The sequence below is a fragment of the Ictidomys tridecemlineatus genome, chromosome 16, assembly GCF_052094955.1.
Source record: "Ictidomys tridecemlineatus isolate mIctTri1 chromosome 16, mIctTri1.hap1, whole genome shotgun sequence".
NCBI lineage: Eukaryota > Metazoa > Chordata > Mammalia > Rodentia > Sciuridae > Ictidomys > Ictidomys tridecemlineatus.
This window is the reverse complement of record NC_135492.1, coordinates 39722659-39745478: the sequence shown is the minus strand read 5'-3', so window position 1 is coordinate 39745478 and position 22820 is coordinate 39722659. Positions and strand designations below refer to the sequence as shown.

Genomic DNA, 22820 nt, shown 5'->3' with positions numbered 1-22820 from the left:
TTAATATGTACAACTACTACATGCTAACCAAAAAATTATCAATGAAAAAAGACAGCAGACTGACGAGAGAATGGTAAAAAGGAAGGTGGATGACCTGATGTTGTTCTTCCACTAACTTGAATGGCCAGGATGAGGCCACAGTTGGACAGGAACACAGGACAGGGAAAGGTTGGTTGGGAGTTTAAAGTTGGGAAAGACGAGTGTCTGAGCACATCATGAAGAGACAGAACCAGGAGCAGAAGAAGGCTCTTTTGATTTCGCGAGCCCCCTATGCGTGGGCCCATGTCTATAATCCCAGCGAACCCAGGAGGCTGAGGCAGGAGGATCCCCAGTCCAAGGCCAACCTCTGCAACTTAGCAAGGTGCTCAGCAACTTATGGAGATCCTGCCTCAAAATAAAAGAGAAAAAGGGCTAGGGATGTGGCTCCGTGGTTAAGTGCCCCTGGGTTCAATCCTGAGGAAGAGAGGGCAGGGCTGGGGAGGAAAGAGGGAGGGAAAGAAATGGACCAACTTAGGCCAAAAAGTTTGGGACCTACAACACAAAGGGATACACTGGCTTTTCACAGAACCCGAGGAAATAAAGATGAAATTCGATTCAGAAGAGTTTGTGGGTGGGAAAACAAGTTGATCTATGGTTCCCCTAGGCATATCCACCTTTTTTATTTAAGAAGCCTCTCATTAAGGGAAAAAAAAAAAATGAGAACCTCCCATCCAGAAAGAGCATACAACTGCTCCCAATTATGGATTCAGCAAAGCAGTTCTAGAAACCTCACACAGGTTTTTATCTGAGAATGACTACTATTTTCCATCGCTCCACTCAACAGGACATGAAGCCTGGTACAGCTGTTATTTTGGATTCCTTAACAAGCGCCTCAAATCACTCGTGGGTGATTTTAAGTGTTTAGCAAGCAGGTCATAGCTTTTTAGCAAGAAAATAAAATAAGAGTTCCTTGTGGGGTCAGCCAAGAGTTTATCAGTCACTCGTCAGAAAAACAACGATTTAAAAGAACAAGGTCATGCACAGTAAAAATGGGTAAAAAGCAGCTGACGTCAAAATAAAATTTTAAAAAGGTCCCTTGTCACTTGAATACTCCTGCCCCATAATGGAAGCTGTGTTTCTTCTTAAAGGAGAGAAAATGTCCAGAAATTCGAACTCATCACTCCCCTTAATTGTTATCAGGGAAGAAGTACGGACAGCATCCAGCTGGATTATGGGTAGTGTAAACAACTGCAGACCTGCCCAGCCAAGCACATCTGCACAAAACCATTAAGGTCTGGAATCTATTCTATTAAAATCGAATCATCAGCCAAGAACAATTAACAGGCAACTATTTTCATGCAAAGCAAATATAAAATAAAAATCAAGAGCAAATACATATGGATAAACCTTTTTCATTCATAATTTTTGAAGCTGCATAATGCAGACTGTGGTTCCAGATATCTGCTGCTCTCTTAACAGCCGTCTCTATACAATGTTAGGCATTGTTTCCACCCTGGAGCAATTTTGTATTCAAAAGTCCCTGCTTGAACGTCCAAAGAAACCTGGCACAATCACAAAGTTGACTTGTAACAAGTCTCAGCCTTAAGCAAATTGCTTATTAATGCAGAACTTGGAGTCGCTGTTCAGAACCTAATTAAGTCATGCATCTCCAGAAAATCTCTGCGCTCTCCAAAACGGTACAGAATTTTTCTAACACAATTTTCCATTCCAGAAAGGATGATGGGTGGACTTCCACAGGTGGTGAACCAAGCACTAGCTGGGGGCGGGGAGACCAAAGCATCATCAGCTCTATGAAATAAACAGTGGAGCAGCAGGTGGAGACGGACAGCTGGGGCGACTGGGTAATTCCAGGGCTGAGATTCCCCATACTCTAAGCTGGTCTTGCATGGAAAAGACAATCTCTTGGGACTTTTCTACTACTTTAAAAGTTCTCACTTAAAAAGACACAAAAGGGCTGGGGGCATGGCTCTGTGGTGGAACATGTGCTGAACATGTGTGTGAGATCCCTGGGTTCAATCCCCACTAACAAAAAAAAACAAAAATAAAGACACAAAAGATGACCTACAGGATCATTCCAATTATATAGGGCTCATAAAAAAGAAAAAAAATGACAAAACAAAGCTCATTTGTTTTTTGTTTAGGATCTCACACAGAGAGACAGGAAAGGTATAAAGGAAAGCAACTGACAATTTTGAGGATCTCTAGGGTTTGGGAAGGATTTTGATCAAGAAGAACCCTCGGAAGAGGGAGCCTGCTGTTTTTATGACCTGGTCAGATATACAACATTGTTGATTTCTTAACTGTAAGCTGTGCATACCATTCTACGCATTTTTCTCTGTGTACCATATATTTCATAATATTTTGTAATTTTAAAAAATGCTGAGGGATCCGTAGCCAAGCGTGGGCATCCCATAAATGTTTAAGAGAATGGATACTGGGTGACAAAGGGAGAGTACTGTGTCTTCTCTGATCACTGGCTAAATACAACCCAGTTTGTTATGTTGACAGACTTCTTTGCAAGCAAAAGGGTGAAATGTTCAGAGTTTGAGAAGGTCATATAAAAAGCAACAAATTAAAGAGAACTTCAAGAATACATATTCTGTTTTATCTAGGGTAAATAAACATTCTTTCAACCAGCAGTGCTTCCTATTGTTAAGATTAAAACATGTTCTCACACACAGTGCCCTTACCCTAACAAAACCTACAGAACTGGAAATTGTGGAAGAGAAGACAGCAGACAGACAGGAGTCCTCATGGGACGTTCAGGAGGAAGAGAAAGAAGGGGCAAGCGCGAATGGAGGGGGTAAAACCCTTTTTGGGACCCACTTTTAAAAATAAGCACCAGAGTTAAGGTTTGGGGGGGGGGGTCAGGGCTAACACATACATTCTTTATACCAGTGGGGGGAGGGCCCTATTTTGTTCCACAAGCTTATATTGCTGAACAAGTCCAAAAAATAATCACCACAAGCTCAGCACACAATACATAAACACCATTACACATAAATTGTCATTGAATAACATGTTAAATGCATCAAGATGAAACAGAGCCAGAAACATCCCCTGGTAAGGCTTTTTTTGTATATTTGTATACATGCAAAGTGCTAAATCTGGAACCAATTTCTGCAGGACAAAATCCAGTTTTCTGTAACCTTTGAAACTAGGCTGAGAAGTTCTGAACCTCCTCCCAAGATGGCAGGGATCTCTTTATATCTTTATGATTTTTTTTTAATTAAAAAAATCTTCCCAGGGACAAATCTAAGCATCCTAGGAAGAGGAGGTGGTGGAGACAAAGAGAAGGGAAGGAGGAAGGAAGAGGAATCTGCCTTCCCCACAGAGCCAAAGGCAGGCTCCAAGAGATAAACAGGCAAGTGAAATGATCCTTCCAGAAGGGGGTGGAGGAACAGGGCGGGAGCTGGGAGGAAGGGGGTGTGCTCACACCTTCCCAGCAAACTGTAATTAGAAGGAGCACAAACTGGCCAGATGCTCAGAGGCCTTCCTGGGCTCACCTTACTTACTTACTTACTTACTTGAGCTCCCTCCCAGATTCCTATTCTGTCCCCCCAACCCTCATTCCCGGTGAAACGCTGAAGTAAAATGAATTTACACAGCAAAACACTTACAGATGTCCCTCGTGGAACACATCCCTCACCCCAGCTCAATACACAGGGCGCAAACTGCTCTGCTCTGTGGCCTTTTCACCTTCCCAGTACCGACACTCCCAAGTTTCCTGATGCCTGTGGTGACACAAGTGACAATTGTCCTCTACAACAGTTCTAAAGCCCGAGGAACTCAAAATACTCAATTTATTCTTAACTTTCTCCCAATATAAATCACACCATTAAATTAAAAGGAGAGAACTCATCTACCAAATTACACACTAATGGCTCTTAACCCATAATTAAAGTATCACTCACAGAGGCTTACGCAGCCAACCATGAGCGCATTTATTAGGACCTGAGTTTTCAGCACCAAGTAATTATGTAAATGCGGCCGTCAGGCATCTTGAGAGAAGTTAAGGGTCCAACCTGCTCCCTGTTGTTGGCTGGGGGGCTCACCGGGCACTGGCATCTGCACAGGGCTTCCTCCTCTAAAGCCTAAGTTTCAGAGCAGCAGGGAGAGCAAACTCCGGTGAGGTTGGTCACCTACCATCATCATGACCTTTTCTCCTCCCCGAGCATCCCAACAGCCTGGAACTTGGACCAACCATTAAAACCAGGTTCCACCATGTGCTGCAAACTGCACCGTGGAGGGTCCCTACGGATGCCCAGGCCCTAATGTCAAAGAGCTAAAAATTAAGGAGACAAGGCACACGATGACTTTGCACAGGCAGGAGGATATAAAAGAATCAGAACTCTCACATCCTCTGGGCTCTAACCTCAGTTGGATTCTTGCAACAAGCTTTCTGAATAAACCTGGGTGGACAAGAAACTCTGGGCCTCAGTTTCCTTGATGAAAACAGGCGAAGGTGTTAGATGATGTCTGAGGCCCTGCATCGCTCTGGGGTAATTAATTAGAGAATACAAGGCAGTCTATCATTAAGTGCTAAATTACACAGCAGCACCTACAGCCGCCATTCGAGAGGCTACACTGCTATTTAGTTTGTCTTGGAGGAAGGCATCATCCTAAACCACTTCCTGAAAGCCCAGGTGGGCACAGAGCAAGGGCCTAGGGATGAAGCATTCACCAAGACAGCACATCCTGCCCTCAAGAGGCTTCCAACCTTCTTCTGGAGTATTCTAAGGAGTTTAGAGGGGGAAATAAATGAGGACTCTTTGGCCTGTGATCCTCCTGTGAAGACAGAGCAAAACCGAGCTTCCCACGGATGTAATTGGAGCATTCAACAGGGTGGTGAAGGAGGACTGGTTAACTGTTGGGCACAGTAGTCATCAACCATGAGGTTTCCGACATGGGCATCAACACAAGCACAGCTCTGCTAATTTCCTTATCATTAGTGAAGGTAATTAGTAGGTTCCCAGAAGTCAGCCTACCCTTTGCGTATCTGCTTCTCCTGCTACCCCACCAGTCTCCCTCCCCAAACCTACTTGTGGCTATTTTTCTCCTTTGTTCTCTTTTCACGTCTGCATGCAGACTACTATGGTGAAAGGCAGGTGCCAGGGTGTAGTTACCAACCAGGGAGACCTTATCTCCACCTTTTGGAATGGGTATGATTGGGGTGCGACTTAGTGGCAGAGCATGTGCTTGGGATGCATGAGGCAGGTCCTGGGCTCCATCGTTCTAAAGGGAGATCCAGGAAGACCTTGTATGCTACAGAACGACTGCACAGAAGTTGCTAGAGAGAAGAAAGATGGCGAAGACACAGGGTTTATTTTGTGGAGCAGAGTTGTCGGATGCCGCTAGGGAATATGATATAACTAACCTGGAAAATAAAAATAACCACCCACATCTTAATCTTTAAAGCTACAAGGTCAGAAAACGATTTGTCCCTTACTCCTACCAGGTACGAACCTTGCTTGTCTGAGCCCTAAATGAAGTCCAGTGTTGCCTACCGACTGTACGTTTCCTTTTCCAAATAGTTTCCCTGGAACGTTGGGGAACAGATTTGTTCAAAAGGAATATTCTCAGCATGCTAGACGGAAAAGCACAACTGTTCCAACTTTTCTTACCAAAAAAAAAAAAAAAAAATCCCACGTCTGATGGATGCCCATCTTGCAAACACCCTTTACGGCGCTGACCAGATGTGTGCACTGTTTACATGGAGAAACCTCCAGGACATAAACAACTCACTCCAAACACCTCTCAAATTTTGCTGTGCTTTTCTTCATTTCCTGTGTATTTATTTTGGTGTTAAAATAATGTTAACTTTCATAATAAGGAAAATAGAAGCAGATGTGTAAACCAAACAGACCACAGCCTGGTATCCCACATATCTGCCCAACTTTCAAAATCAAAGTTTCTGCCTTCCACATATCAAGGGAGATGGGAAGAAAACAAGCCACTTGCGAGTACATGACATACCACGGGACCATAAATCAACCTGGAGGAGCTTTCTTTAAGCTCTTCCTCAGTGCACCAACCAGAGACAGGGGGGAAAAAAAAAAATCAATCTGGTCTCAATTTCCTAGCCATCGTTATATCCCTCTCTCAGGCTGATCATCATGTTCTGTTTTGTTTTTAAAATATCCTATTACTTGTTGACAACAACAATACAACTAAATTGCCTTGAAAGTTTTAACTTCTTGTTCACTGGGGGAGAAAGTTCTTAAATAAAGGAACGACAATACATTGCCTCCACAGGAAATGAGCCCCATCACTTGCTTCTGCCTTTGATGAGTTCAGAAGCAATAGGATACTGAGTGCAGCAGATTCAAAGAAAGCAACTCGGGAAGTGGCTGGAACTAGTAAAAAAAAATAGTAATAATAACAATTCCCTTGGAAAATCCTTTCTATATGAGATCCTTATCCATGGAGCTAAATAGAGGGATAAAAATGAATGAGGCGATTTCCTCCCTTGAAGGAGGATTAAGTTTTCAAACGATTAGGAAACAGACTTGTAATTTTTTTTTATATGAAAAACACAAGTGAGCCAGTTCCCCTCCCGAGATTTGTCGCCGTTGTTCTGTTTTGTTTTCAGGAGAAAATGTTTGGTTGGCTGCAGGAGAAAACATGGAAACTGCCCCTGCTGAATCAGAAAGGAGCCGGCTCCCCAACACATATGTGGTGGTTACAACAAAAAAGACTTCCTGCCAAGTCAAGGCCCCCCAGAGACTCCTCTCCGGCCTCTCAAACCCAGGCCATTGCTGCTTTTTCAAATCGCACGTAGAGTGGGTTCCAAGAGCTTGAGAAATTGCTTTTCCTCTTCTAACACCAGAGACAGGGGAAGCACTATGAGGCGGCAAGGAACAACCCACAGTGAGTGCAAGGTAACCCACAAGGAGAATTTAGGAGGGGTTTGGTTGGTTTTTGTTTTGGGGTTTTTTTTTTTTAACTTTTTTTTTTTTCATTTTGCTTTCTGGCTGGTGTGTTGTGTAATCACTTCCACAAGGGGCCCGAGCGAGTGCAGAGGGGACATGCCTCAATGTCAGTGCTCTCTCTATCCGTGCAGTACAGGAAGTGGGAAGTCAGACAAAGGGCCAGCCTGTGCTCCCTGACATGGGTGCCCTTCCAGACCCCCAAACTGCAGAGAAAAATTCTCCACCGCTGGGGACAATCATCACTCCTGGAAACAAAACCTCACTGTAACTTTTTGCCCCCAGCACCCATACCCCCACCCCGCACATGAAAATGCAAAACTTCCCTGGAATACCAACAGGAATACTGTAGATGGTGGTTACATTGAAAAATAAGTCGCAAGGCCCCTCCCCTTTCCCTTCCCCCCAAAACACCCAACAACTTTAACTTGTACTTGGGTCCTAGAAGTTCTTCCCCTAAAGAAAACACCAAGAGAAATACCAAATAAATAAATTAATTAAAATAAATTAAATGTAAAGCGTTACTCCGTTGCAAGCCTACAGTAAAGTTGTAACCATCTGCATCTCCCAGGCTCTGCTGGCACCCTCCCAACTAAGGCACAAACTCTGCATTGAAAGGGTACCTCATCAAGGCTGCCCCTCCAGCAATCCACAGTCCCAAGAAAAAAACAAAATGCTCAGAAGGCGATCGGGGAACCCTCAAAGGCAGGAACAGCCACGAGAAAAAGGAGAAAAAGCCCAAGGACAGGAATTTCCAGAATAGAATTCTAGCATAAAATGTCTACCTTCGTAGCACAGAATGCCGATATTGTTGTTCATCTTGTCCAAGTACTGGTAGTTCAACAGGTCCATCTTCATAAATAGCATTTATCGGGATAGCAAAGAAAACCAGCTCTTTGCTTTCGCCCCCAAACAGAAAGTTTCAAAATTCAGTTGTTGGTGAGTAGCTCCTGGCTCTCTGCTGAAACTTCACAAAAGACCGAGGCCCGGCCTCAGATGATCAAAACAAAGTATGTAAAAGTTAAAAACAAAAAACGCGCACGCACACACACACACACACACACAAAAAAAAAAAAAAAAAAAAACTCAGTCACACAAAACCCTTCAAGGGTTTATGGGTAGAGGGTGTATGGACTGTATCCTCGACTGAGCATTACAAAAAGGTTTCGGAAGTCTTTACGAATCCGTCTTCGAGATTAAAAAAAGGAGTAAAAAAAGGAAAACACGAAGCACATTTCCTAGGACAAAGCCCCACTCACTGGCTTCCCTCACAGCCTGCTGCAAGTTGACTGCGCTGACATGCTGGCTATGCCTGGTATGACTCGTATGTAAACCAGCTTCCTGCCCGGGCAGGGGGGCAGGGGGGCCAGGGGGCGCCGAGCATGCTCACTGCGCCCGGGCGCCTCGGATGTCAGGAGTTTCTGCACAGCATCAGGCTCCAAGTGCAGCGAGGGTTTGAAGGAAGCCGAGAGGGAGAGGGCGGGAGGCTGAACAGAGGGGGCAGCAGAGTGGCTCTTGACAGGAAGCAGCCCGGCCCCTGCAAGACTGTGGGAGGAGAAAGAAAACCCAGCAAGTTTCTTTTTCAGGAGGCGAGTGCAGGATTTCAAAAAACAAAACAAAAAAACCCCACTCCTCCATGGAAGCAAACTTGCGTGGAATTGAACTTTGGTAGAGATTCGCTAAGTGTTTTTGCTGGGCTGTCTCTCTATGTAAGGTTTCTGGGCTCCTGAGACTGTTTTTATCATGTCCACTGACAGGTCAGTGGTCCGTTTCCATTTCAATTGTTACAGGACATGTCACTTCTTTCAGAATCCCAGTAAAGGACAAGGCACCTTTTCACTGCAGAGGAAACCAAAGCTCAGAAGGATATAAATAACTGGCCCACAGCCCCAGAAAGAGCCCATAGAACTACTTTCAGAGTTCGTTTTTCCGCTAATAGAACAGTCTTCCCCGCAAAAAAAAAAAAAAAGAAAAGAAAAGAAAAAGAAAAAGAAAAAAACAGTGAAGGAGGGAAAGAGAGGCAGGTATAATGTTTAGGTAAACAAGAGTGAAATATCCAAAACCTAAACCCTATTGGAAATCATGGGGTGAGGGGTCATTTTCTTTGCACATAGCAGAGCCCTGTATTTGGAGGTTAGTGGCATTAATGTCACAGTGTTCCTCCTTACTGAAAGGACATGAGGCTGAATTCTGTCTCCTGTGCCTTGCACAGCCAAAGAGGTGCCCAAAAGCACTGAATGAGTGAATCATACGACCTTCAGAGTTTTCAGCACACCAATAGTACATCGGCAAAAGAGGAAAAAAAAAAAAAAAAGTTTTTCCTGTCTTTGAAAACTGCAGCCAGCTTTTGGCCCCACAAACAAACTAAAACCTCACCGTAGGAAATGTGTCTATACTGATACTATCGAATGCTATTTGGTGATTTAGAAAATACCAAGGGTTATTCTCAACTGTAGAACAAGGTTCATACTGTTAAGATTTGAATAAATAATGTCAAGGCACTATACATTTTAAAGAATCCATCAATTGTTGCACTTGGGATAACAGTTACAATTACTGCAAGTTATTCCAATCAAATCTTTGCAGGCTTAGATGGTAACCAAGCTCTGTTACCATCACTGATGCAAGAGTAGTTACTGCGGTGATAACAGGTGAAGTAAGCAATCAAGATTCCATAATCTTCCATTTGTAAGATTATGAATGTTACACTAGATAGTCTAGATACTGCATAAGCGAAATGGAAATATATATATATCACACATACACACACCAGCAAGCATTATGAAAATGCTTGACAATATTTGGTGGGGAGGGCTGGAAGAAAACCCTTTGTACCATTAACATACACAAGATTACTTTGCGCTTACTATCTTCAGGCATTTGATGCAATTTCAACTGATGGTTTTGCAGTACTATTTACAGTGCTATGATGCTTTATGTAAGTTCTCAGCCAGGAAACTTTATGTATCATTAGCATATCCCCTACAGGTGAAAGCAGACTGCACTTCAGGGTTAACAGAGAGCTTTTTAAAAAAATCACAACACTAGGTGCACCCCAAACTAATCAGAGGGGGTGCAACCTAGAATCCACAGATTTTAAAGAGTCTCCCATGATTCTTTCTTGTAAGCAACCATGTTGAGATCTGCTGTCTTCATTTGGAAAGGAAGGGAACAAAAAACCCTGCCTTAAGACGTTTTATTCATTTATTTATTTATTTGAAGGAGTTTAAAAAAAATAGTGATTTAGGCACATGACTCAAACAATACAGTTGTAAGGATGTGAGTAAAATATTTAGCAACTTCCCTTTAATGACTCAACATCACTTATAGCAGTTCTCAGCTGATGGGTGACAATCATTGGCAGGGACGATGTCCCACGGGTGTTCTTTGACTTGTGTCAATCATAAATCCTCAGCCTCCAGCCATGTCTTTCCCCTTCCTCTGGGATCTAGCATGGTGCCACTCAAGTCTGGCCACCAAAGGGTTCAAGAGCTGGTACTAGCTCCCATAGATAGATACAGAAGCTGGAAATAAACACAAACTTATAGGAATTTCAAAGGAATTTCTCTTAATCTTCATTAAAAAAAAAAAACTGAGGCCCAGTGTTTGTGTACTTTTTCATCTTTCAAGTTGTTGAGTTTTGCTGCGTTTTACCAAGTATAAACTTAAGCACTGGTATTCTGAAATGTTGATATCCCAAATGCTCCCACACCTGAAGCTTTTCGAGCACCACTGGGAAATTTCATACATGAAACCTTATTTAATACACAAAATTATTTTAACAGTGTATAAAAATTATCTCCAGGCTATGTGTATGAGTGCAGATATGAAACATGGATGAATTCTGTGTTTAGATTTGGGTCCCCTGCCCAAGGTACCTTATTATGTATATAGAATACTCCAAGATGGGGGAGAGGGTGGATGGGAAATCCAAAACACTGCTGGTTCCAGGCATTTGGATAAGGAGACTTGACCTGCATCTGTGTCCCCAGGAGCCCTGGGGATGCTGGGTGTGCAGTTCAAAGGGAAAGCACTACCCCAGATGAATGCAAGCAAATCCCAGTTTCCACAGAGAAGTCCCAGCAGAGGATGTCCTGAGACCACAGTCAGTTGTGCACAACAATAAACACAGCTGGGGGGGTCTTGTCCAGGCCTCTAACATCCCAGCTCCTCCCAACTTTCACCAGGTGCTTTGAACACCTTGAACATCCAGCAGTTACTCCACACAGCACAGTACTCTGCTTCTCAGTTCTATTTCCTCTCTCACACACAGCAAAGCTATCTGGGGACCTACTCCACACAGCCAATGCTCCTGCCCTGCCCTGCCCTGCCCTGCAAGCCCCCCCTCCCGCCCCCGCTGAGACCCCACAATCCCAGCTCCTCCCTCCCAGCTCCTCCCTTCCTGCCTGGTGCTATCCTTTCAGCCTAGTCTACACTTTCAGATCCAGGACCATGCCTACTTCACCCCTCCAAGGCCATCCAGCAACAACAAGACTTGGGAAGGAGGCAGCATTGGCTTCCTCCTCCCCCTGCAGATCGTACTGTTTGGGGGTGGGAGGGGGGGGACCTTGGGTCCTTACCACACAGCATCTAGATTCTGACTGTACTTTAGAATATGACTAACTCATCCATTAAGAAAACTCAAATACTGGAAAACGTCATTTTAAAGGCTGGTATCTTCATAACTAGGGTACCAAAAAAGATAGTTTTTAACTGAAACTGAAAATGCTCTCAATTTTACACACACACACACACACACACACACACACACACACACACACACAGGAAGACCTAGCTTTTTTATGAATAAAAATATGGTCGGGGCTGGGTATGTAGGTCAGTGGTAAATGGTAAAGCACTTGCCTATTGTGCATGAGGCCCTAGGTTTGATCCCTAGCACCATTAAAAAAATAAAAATAAATTGATCCATTAGCTATTTAAAACATAAAGCAAAGAACACCTCTGAGGAGTGATACAGGTTACAGAACAGGGAGCACTGCACTGATACCGTCACATTTAGGAATTAGAAATGAATATGGAAAAAGATTATAAACCAAAGGTTAATGGGAAAAGAGGCTCTGTGGAAAAGAACCCAAATAGGGCCTCACCTTACCCTGGGTACTACAAAAAAGTTCCAAATGCTCTGGAAAGCTTTAAATGCTTTAAGATTCTGGGGCTGGGGATGTGGCTCAAGCGGTAGCGAGCTCGCTTGGCATGCGTGCGGCCCGGGCTGGATCCTCAACACCACATACAAACAAAGACGTTGTGTCCGCAGAAAAGTAAAAAATGAATATTAAAAAAAAAAATTTTTTTTTAAATGATTTAAGATTTTCACTGGAAAAATGAACAAAACTTCAATGATATGCTTAGATTGTCTGATTTGGAATAAGGAAACAAAAATTTTTCAAAAGAAAATACTGAAAAGTTTGAATATACAAACATTATGCTTTTGTATATTTAAAAGCACCTAAACCAAATAGAGGCAAAATATGAAACATAAGAATGTATTTCTAACACATATTATGGTAGGTAAAGGATAACTGTTCATGGCATATAAAGAACATTTATAGAACATTTATGAATAGGCTAGGAATATGGCTCAGTGATACAGCATTACCCTAGCATGCATAAAGCCCTGGATTCGATCCCTAGCACTACAAAAAACAAAACAACAAGAAATAAAACAAAGAGCATTTATCAATAGAAAGAAAAAAAAGGACATAGTTTCTAAAGAAGCATATAATGAGACACAAACACTCAAAAGATTTTTGGAAAACTATTCAACCTTGTTACTAATTTAAGAACTACACAAATTTTAAGAAATTAAGGATTTTCCATCTGATGAAATAACAAAGACTCCAGTGAAATTTTTGTTTACCACTAATGACACTGTAATCAGATAACAGCTTTCTATAAAGCAGTCAGGTATACGTGCCCCACAATTTGTAGTGTGAAAAATGTTCACACCCCTTCCTTGCACTGAACTCTATTTCTGGAACTATCTAAAGAAAATAATTAGTCAAAAAGTTGCCAAATAAAGACAGCAGGAATATCATACCTCTATTCCCCACATCTTTCTCCCACCCTTTTTTGAGATGGAATCTCACTATGTTGCCCAGGCTGGCCTCTAATTCCTGGCCTCAAGCAATCCTCCTGCCTTAGCCTTAGTAGAGAGATCTACCCCCACAGTACACACAACATTATGCCTGGTCATTTTTGTTTGTTTTTTTTTTTTAATTGTTTGAGATAGAACCCAGAGCTTTGAAAATGCCCCCAGATTCATACTGCTATTTATAGTAGTGAAAACTTGTGAATGTGAAATCCTGTTAAGTCCAAAAATAAAAGAGTGCACTGAAACTGGTATATCAATGATATTATGCAGCCATCACAACTCTTTCAGAAACTTGTAATAACATGAAAACTGCTGTACTAAGTATGTGATAGTAGCAATAAATTTGATAACAGAAAACAATAAAAATAGGATATTGAAACTAATATATACACTATACACCAATTTTACTTATATAAGTATATATGCATATGTAAAAATAAGTGTAAATTTAAAAGACTGAGAAGTACAGAAATATATTAACAGTGCTCACCTTTGGATGGTGGACAGTTTTTGTGTTGTATTTCTAATTTACTTATAAAGAGTACATTTCTTGGGACTGGGGCTGTAGCTCAGTGGTAGAGCACTCACCTAGCACATGTGAGACCCTGGATTTGTTCCTCAGCACTGCATAAAAATAAATACAGGTATTGTGTCCATCTACAACTTAAAAAAAATTTTTAAGTACATTTCTTATATAATAAAGAGGGGGGAGTTCTCCGCCTTTTTTTTTTTTTAAATTTTTTTTTGAGAGAGAATTTTTTGATATTTATTTTTTAGTTTTCGGTGGACACAACATCTTTATTTTACTTTTATGTGGTGCTGAGGATCGAACCCAGCGCCCCGCACATGCCAGGCGAGCGCACTACCACTTGAGCCACATCCCCAGCCCCACTCTCCACTTTTTTTGTTGTTGTTGTTTTATTTTAAGAAAGCTGCACTATAAGAATATATCCCATGGTATCTCATGAAACCAGAAAGGAGACCCAAGAGCGCAGAAGGAAGGAGTCTGAGAAGGAGAAAAGAGGAGAGGGGACAGGGAATGAAAGTGCCAGGGAATGTGCTGTATCCACGTATGAACGCATCACAGTGAATCCTACATATGCAGTTATTAAAGTAATAACAGGAGGGGGATCAGGAGAGCAGGGCAGGCTGGGAGGAAGGAGAAGAGGGAGAGGAGAACGAGACGGATCAAATTATGTTATGTGTACATTCAAATATAGCATAATGAATTGTAGGCAATCATATAATTATGATGCATAAATTTAAAAAAAATTGAAATTTTAAGAAATTTAAAAAAAAAAACCATTCCCTGGGAATGTTAAGTCTGACAATACCCAGTTATGAAGACACTGAAAAATATAAACTACCCTACTGAGCTACTGGGCTCATCCCTAGATCCAACAGCTCTCCCTCCTCTTGCCAAGATTTTAAGTAAGTTATATAGCTAGTGCTTTTTTCGGGGGGTGGAGGTACCAGGGATTGAACTCAGAAGTGCTCAACTACTGAGCCACCTCCCCAGCCCAATTTTGTATTTTATTTAGAGACAGAGTCTCACTGAGTTGCTTAGCACCTCACTCCCGCTGAGGATAGAACTTGAGATCCTCCCATCTCAGCCTCCCATGCCGCTGGGATCATAGGCATGCACCAACAGTGACCTCCTTAGATAGTGCTTTCATTTAAAGTTTTATTTTCCCCCTCTCCTTATATATTCAATTAAAATCGTCCGAACCTGATATATGAATAATAAAACAGGCCTTACCAAAAGAAGAAAATAAGTTTGAATATAGATTGATGTACAATCAGATGTGTAAAAAATGTCATGTTAAGGGCATCTTCAGAACCCAATGCAACATGAACTGTGGTGATGATGTTTGTAAAAACATTGATCAAGCATTTTTTTTTTTCTTTTCCCCCTCCTGCACTACTGGGCAAGTGCTCTACCACCAAGTGACACCCCCAGCCTGGCACTTCCACTTTGAATCTCATTATCTTCATTATGGAGATAAGGTCACAAAGGACACTCAGAAAAGGGTTTTGTTTGCTTGTTTGGCTGTAGTGCTGGGGATCAGCCTGGGGCTTCTGAAGCTCACTAACCTAAGCTGCACACTCAGCCCTAGAAAATGGTTTAAACTGAAACCTTGCAGTGAGTGGTAAGAAACAAGGCTTAAGAAACCAAACTCACCTTTCTTTTAAACATTGTTTAAAATCACATTCTTGAAAGATCTGGCTGAAAATCTTCTTCTCTAGGAAGGATTAATTTCTCCATTCCAGTGTATTTAAGGTCTATTCTATACTGAATTCTGAAACAAGACCATGAGACATTTTATGTTCCCCTACCCCACCCCACCCCACCGGTATATCTAAACACTGTTCTGCACATGGTAGGTCTTCAACAATTTAGCTGGTGAATCAAAGGAAACACAAACCAATTTCAAATGCCTCTGGTATCAATGATGTAACCTGATCTATCATGTCCTATATGTTATCCCATTTTCTTCCAAAGAAAAAAACAACTATATACATCATGAAATATCGATTACTTCTCCATCCTGGAATTTCTAAGACTGAACCACAAGGACAAATATGCAGTATTTTGTCAAATTTTTCACAAAAGCATATATTCAGCTATGTCCTAGGTTTGAGCATTTGTAAAATGGCATGACTTCAACTCCTATTAAGTAGCACTAGATCGTGTACTGTAAAGACTGGGATTCTTTTTTTTTTTTTTTAATATTTATTTTTTTAGTTGTAGTTGAACACAATACCTTTATTTTATTTATTTATTTTTATGTAGTGCTGAGGATCAAACCCAGGGCCTCACTTGTGCTAGATAAGTGCTCTACCGCTGAGCCACAACCCCCAGCCCCAAGACTGGGATTTTAACACAAATTTATGCACTTTCTGAAAACTTAAAATGGTTCTTTAAAGGAAAGATTTAAACTTTCAGTGCAACACCACCCTCTAGAGGCAGATTTTAAATTGCACAATTTTGAAAAAGCAAACTGCACAATTTGAGCCATTCTCACTGATGAGCATTACATTTCAAACACAAAAGCCTCTTATTCAATAAAAACACAAAAGCCTCTTATTCAGTAAAAATATAGTTTAACAGATTAACCCTTATTAAATTTTGCAAGACTTAAAAAATTACAAAACCAATTCAATTGATATTAAATGACTGAATCAGAACTCTATTTAGATGAATTTCAGAGCTCAGTGGTAGAGTACTTGCCTAGCAAGCATGAGTCCACGGGTTTAATCCCCAGCAATGGAAGACAAAGATGAATTTAAGATATAATATTAGAAATCACAGGGCTGGGGATGTGGCTCAAGCGGTAGCGCGCTCGCCTGGCATGCGTGCGGCCCAGGTTCGATCCTCAGCACCACATACAAACAAAGATGCTGTACCCACCGATAACTAACTAAATAATAAATATTAAAAAATTTAAAAAAAAAAAGAAAGAAATCACAGTAGCAATGATTTTTAAATAAATCAGTGGAATTGAATGACATTAACATCTCCAGAAAAAAAAAATCTCTTGCAAAACACTATAATTTCTAATTTTATAACACTGCTTTTATACATTTAACAACAGAAATATTTTCCTGCAACCAAAAGATGATTCTTTTAGTGATATGCATTTCCACAATTTAGTGTCACTAAATTCCAAAGAAAATTTTCCAGTATAATATCATTCTGATATTCTGGCAAATGATAATTATCCATAGATGTGATCCTTCAAGATAGACTAAAAATGGGAGCTGGCGTTGTGGCTCAGTGGTAGAGTGCTTGCCTCACATGTGAGGCACTAGGTTCGATTCTCAGCACTGAATATAAATAAATGAATAAAATAAAGGTCCATCAACAACTAAAAAAAAATTTTTTTTAATTGATTAAAACTAAGCTGGACATGGTGGTGCACACCTCTAATCCCAGCAATTCAGGATGCTGAGGCAAAAGGATCCCAAGTTCAAGGCCAGCATCAGCAATTTAGGGAGGCCCTAAGCAACTTAGTTAGACCCTGTCTCAAAATAAAAAGATCTGGTGATGTGACTCAGGGTTCAATTCCCAGTACCAAAAAAAAAAAAAAGACTGGATTGAACTCAGGGGCACTTGGCCACTGAGCCACATCCCATATTTTTTATTTTATTTAGAGACAGAGTCTCCCTGGAGTTGCTTAGCGCCTCCCTTTTGCTGAGGTTGGCTTCCAACTCATAATCCCCCTGCCTTGGTTTCTGGGATCACAGGCATGTGCCACCTGCCTGGTAGAAAATGTCTTAAATATCTAACATTGGAAGGGCTAAGGTCACTGCTAGTCCCAGTGTGTGACCCATTCAACATCTTCACTGAACAGCTCAATTTGCCTAAATCCATTTGTGGGAACCACCCAAGAGGCTTCCTTCCTAAGTCCAGTCCCCACATCTGCAGCATGACTTAGCAAATCTGCCTCAGGGCCCAGGGGGACCCTGACAGGTGAACTTTGAATGCACACCAGGAAAATAACTACGTGTGTGTGTGTGTGTGTGTGTGTGTGTGTGTGAAGTTTGAAAATAGTTCCTCAGTCATTTTCACAAGCCCCTGTCCCAGGAGGGTGGAGGGGGGGTGACTGCTGAGCTGGATTTGGCAGAGCTGGCTGCAAGGTGTGTCTTGCTGAGGCATTACTCCTGGGCGGGCCTAGGGGGCGCCAGAGCCAACCTAACAGCAGCTTCACACCCTGCTCACTGGGGAGGGCCAGCAGAGTGGTTTAGATTTCAACTCATCCTGTCTTCCTTCACAAGGGCCAAGGAACCCTTCTCAGTCCCCTTCTAGGCCCCTCTTCTTGAACCCGCTCGGAGGCTGGAAGAGGACTGGGAACTGATAAATTGATAATACTCCTGGGCAGCCACCTGGGCAGTGTGCAAAGCAGGAATTCCCCCTCAACCCCCTTGATGAGGGGGTGCAGCGAGCAGGGATCCTGGGAATGAGCAATCCCCAGAGGAGCATTTCCAGTTTGTACACCAGGTTGAGGCCCGTGATGGTGACTTTTCAGTGGCATCCTCACTGCACTGGGAAGTTGTCATTTAACGTGTGTGAGTTCCTCTAACGGCCCCCCATCCACACCCAGGCTGCTTTTCCTCATTGCTGTTTCCCCAGCACCAAACAATACTTGGCACCTGGTATGTGATCAATACTTACTGAAACAACAACTGGGAACAAAGAACTCTAGGATCTACGCCAGGTACCGAGGGGAGGAGGAAGGGAACAAATCTCAGGAGTTGGAAGGCAGCGTGTCCTTGTTACATGTGGCCTGTGATGTTCTGTGTGGTTCCGGTAAGGAAGAGACCAAAGTATGACTTCACCAAGCACATGGCTTATTGCTGTGCAGAGGGAGGGTTCTCCTTAGGTTGACAATGCTTCCAGAGAGGGGGAATAAGCCTCAAGTTCAAAGCCAGCCTCAGCAACTCAGTGAGGCCCTAAGCAACTTGGTGAAACCCTGTCCCAAACTAAAAATCAAAAGGGCTGGGGATGTAACTCAGCAGTAAAGTGCCCCTGGGTTCAATCCCACTACCAACACACACACACACTCTCTCCCACCCCCCCCCCATGGACCATTCAGTGAGTGAGCTCCAGCCCCTTAGAGAAGCCCTGACTATGGTGGCCCCAGGAAGGAGAGAGCACCAACCGCCCTGGCGAGGGACTCTAACCCTAGGGAGAGAGCCACAAGGTCCAGGCATTGAGAAGCCAGCCCAGGAGCCATGGGCTGGAGGTGACGGTGCCCATCTGCACAGGACAAGGCAGGTGGGTAAGTGTCCTGCTTCCTGGGCTCTCCGTGATCTCACACTGGCTTCCCAGGCAAAAGAGCACTAGATATGGAATCCGAACACAGTTCCCCACCCAGCTCAGACCTGCCCTCAGCCACGTGGTCTTGATCTAGCAATTCCACCTGCCTGGGCCTCAGTTTCCTCATCTGCAAGAAGGGTGCAATCGAAACCTCACTGGTCCATCCTAGAGGGCTGTCGGCCAGAAGAGACGGTGCCGGCCACGGGGTTGCATAGACTAGGAGGTGGACATGGGTGTGGGGTTCGCTGCTCTCGTCCCTCCTCTGGCCTCTGTGGGGGCTGGTTCTTGGTATTTGGTGAAGAGAAGGGAGGTTCGTTCAGAGGAGAACACAGCCCTGCTCCCCCCAACCCCCAAGGAACTTCAAACAGAAACGACAACTGTAAAAAAGAAGCGGGAACAAAGGTCGCTCCTGTGGCCCTCTGAGGTTTCCTTAGGCCTAGACCACACAGGCATCTCTGGGAGGAGAGTCTAGAAATGCCGCCTGCACATAGCAGCTCTGTCCATTCTGAAAAGGGACAAGTCCCTGAAGGTGGCTTGAATCTGGAAAGGAATCAACACACCTTTTTTATTTTTAAAAAGCCTTAAAAAATACAGTTGCAATGCATGCTCAGGAAAGTTTAGGCTCCTTGCCCAGAAAGCTGTCAAAGACTCAAAAACCACCTTGACTACACATCCAATATTTAAAGGAAGTAGAAACACCTTGAGCGCAGGGGGCTACGCCACAGCAGGCCTCCTGGGCCGGCTTCACAGGCAGCCCGCTGCAGCCCCTGACGTCCTGAGCCTGGCCTCCTCTCCAACCCACCACAGACCCTCTGTGACAGGAAAAGCAGCAAGCTCCTGTCCCCTCTGCCACACCCCCACAGCCAGCAAACCCTGGGGGGATTCCTCCTTTCCCCCTTTTGTTCCTGCCTCCCCACCCAACCACAGGCTACCACCACGAAAGTCAGGTTTTCTACAATAAACCGTGGGGCTTTTAGGATCCAGACAGGATTGTTTGTGCTGGTTTTAAGGTTGTTTTCTGACCAGAGGGATGTGGAGAGTAAGTTAGAGCCTTACCTCCCATAGGGGGAGCCAGAGAAATCGAGATTTTTTTTATCATACTGATAGACCTAAAAAGCCAGGTCCAGTGGTACATGCCTGTAATCCCAGAAACTTGGGAGGCTGAGGCAGGAGGACTGCAAATTGGAGGCCAGCCTGGGCAACCTAGCAAGACCCTGTGGTAAAGTGTTCCCTGGGTTCAGTCAACAATACTGCAAAAATAATTAAAATAATAACAAAAGACATGAAGAATATTGCTGAGCTCAATTCCTGGTAGTTTAAATTAACAGTATCAATAAAGATAGCAAGAGGACTTAAGGGAACTGAAAATTCTGTGTTTCTTTGGGAAGAACACAGGAGGTGAGTTGCCTAGAAAGAATCTAGCTTTTCCCTACACAAAAATAAAAAGATGAAATTGTTGTCAGTAGGTCGAGGGGAGCTAGTTACTACAGGGTGGAGGAGGCTACCCATCTCATCCCCTAGACTGCCAGGTGTCCTCCTTACTTGTGACTGCTATCACAAGTAAGATGGACTCTCTGAAATGGCGATCACTCGGGGGTTACGATTATGGGATACCTGTGCTCCCCGCCCTGTGGTCCATCTGCCAAAAAGACAATTACAACCCAAGTGCAGTGACACCAACGCAAATAGTATCCAATTAATGCTCCTTCCTGTTCTCTCTTCCTCCATTTTCTTGGCACAGTGAGTTTTAAAAAAGAGAAATGTGAAAACACTGCATTGAACCTGTGTGTTCAGTGGCATCTATACCCCAAAGCAGTAATCAAACTACCCACATTTATTTACAGCTGTTCTAAAAGTACAGCTGCTTCCAAAATATAGAGTAACACATTTCTGAGTTTGGGACCATCAAGGAAAGGTACACCCATATATTTTCTGTAAAACAGAAGCTTTCCTCCTATTGTTTAGCCAAACACGGGACCAACAACCTTCCAGTCAGATCACTGCAGTGTGTTTGCTGTTTCAATATTGTGATTAATTAAAGAAGCAGCTGCCAGGGCTGGGTTGTGGCTCAGAGGTAAAGCACTCACTACCATGCTTGAGGCACTGGGTTCGATCCTCAGCACCATATAAAAATAAAGATATTGTATCCATTTATTAAATTTAAAAAAAAAAAAAAAAGCAACTGCCAATCTGAATGCTCTGGGAAGACCACAGAGAAAACGTATATGTGAATTCATTCTGGATCTTTCCTTTTATTCACCTGGCATGTGGCCTACTGGTCTTCCTAAAAGAGAAAATTTATGCCCCAAGTTCTCCCTCATGATGTTAATGTTGAATGAAGGGCGAGGGCTGAATAATCTGCCCAATGGGCACTTGTGAAATGTGCACGGGCCTGTCAAGTGCAGAGTCGGTGAATGTGAAAGTACTTTGAAGAGACACAAAGTCCAGCACCTAGAATTTTCTCTACTGTGAGGAGAATGTAGCTGAGCCCCAGAGGCAGAGAGATCCAAGAAAGCTCCCTAGATACACATGACCCCCCACTTCCAAGCTATTGGTACAAATTTATCCTGCCCAGTGTCAGCATGCACATAAAAATCTGGACCTTAAATGCAATGCATATATGACTTTCATGATTCCAAGTACTATTTGCTTGTCTGCAGGACACTAGACATATGGTGAGCAGGGTCCCCAACCAACCCCTGGGCAAGGTGCCACCTTAACAAACACACCACCCTCGGTGGCCCAGAGCAAATGGGATCCAGAGACAAGAGTCCTTCTGATCTGGAGGAGCTTGTGTTTGAGGACAGAGTACAAAAACGACAAACACCAGCAGGCACAGGAGGGAGAAATCCTATTTTCTATAGGGACCTAGGTGTGGCTTTCGTAAAGAAAGTGGCATTTGGCTGGGCCCATCAGAATTTCAAAACAGAAGTGGAGAACAAGGCATTCCACATACAGCACTTTGTTAGACACGAACACCACTAAATACTTGCTCTAACTCTACTTATTATTCCAAGAGCATGTAGGTGAATGCTACCTGGTTACTCAGCACATAAGCTAGGAATATTAAAATATTTAAAATGCCCTGTGCTAGAGGTCTGGACTTAGAAGCACGTTGTGGTCTTATTCCAGTCACTGTGGACCAGGTGAGTGAGAGGAGGCGAGTTACCTCTCCTTCCCCTCCCTTGGCCATCTCTGAAGTGAGGATAATGATCCTGCCTAACTGCTGTCCTTTGATGCCACCATTTTCATTATGGTGTTTAATACGGTCCTGGATGGACCAAACCAAAAGATCCTCGGGGCAAAGGGCTTTTTTTTTTTCTTTCTTTCTTTCTTTCTTTTTTAAACTCCAAAACCTTCAGCACAAGGCTGGGGATGTAGCTCAGAGATACAGCATAGAAAATATATATTTTTATATTATACATATATAAATAAATATGTATATACTTTATATACACTTATATATAATATATAAATAAATCATGTAAATATAATATATATGTTTATATATATAAATAAATTATATATAAAGTTCCCAACTCAGTGCCTAGTGCCAGCAGACACTTAATAAATGGGCAGGTTCCTCCTCCTTTCTGTTGGATTTCTATTTAATATGAAAACACTTTCTTTGTTACCGCAGCACGTTCTTCAAACTATGACATATCCCAATTTTGAACTTCAGAGTTCTGCCTTACATGGTTCAGCGTATTTCTCTTCCAGGAAGATTTTATTATTACTTTTAAACTGTTAATTTTTAAAAATATCTCTGGGGACTTGGATATATGGGACACTAGTGAAAAAGGCATTTAAATTGAGTTCTAAAAATGAGAAACTAAACAACTGCGGGGTCTTAAGGAAGGCCTCTTGAACATCGCAGTAACCGGACTTCCCTTTACAGCTCTGCTTGCAACACAGAGAGAAAAAGACCAAACAGCAACGAAAATGTTCCACTGCATGT

General features: G+C 42.8%; 1 protein-coding gene across 7 annotated transcripts in view; it reads right to left on the bottom strand.

Annotated features, from left to right (window-relative positions):
* Vgll4 (vestigial like family member 4) overlaps positions 1 to 22820 on the bottom strand; it is a 138221-nt gene that overhangs the window by 59184 nt on the left and 56217 nt on the right. The window contains exon 1 of one of the 7 annotated variants that reach the window (XM_005333793.5): positions 7715 to 8353. The exons of the other annotated variants lie outside the window; for them this stretch is intronic. Within the exon in view, the coding sequence (XP_005333850.1) occupies positions 7715 to 7796 (82 nt within the window). The 5' untranslated portion in view covers positions 7797 to 8353. Of the gene's footprint in view, positions 1 to 7714; positions 8354 to 22820 lie in introns of those variants that run through there. 7 annotated transcript variants of the gene reach the window in all.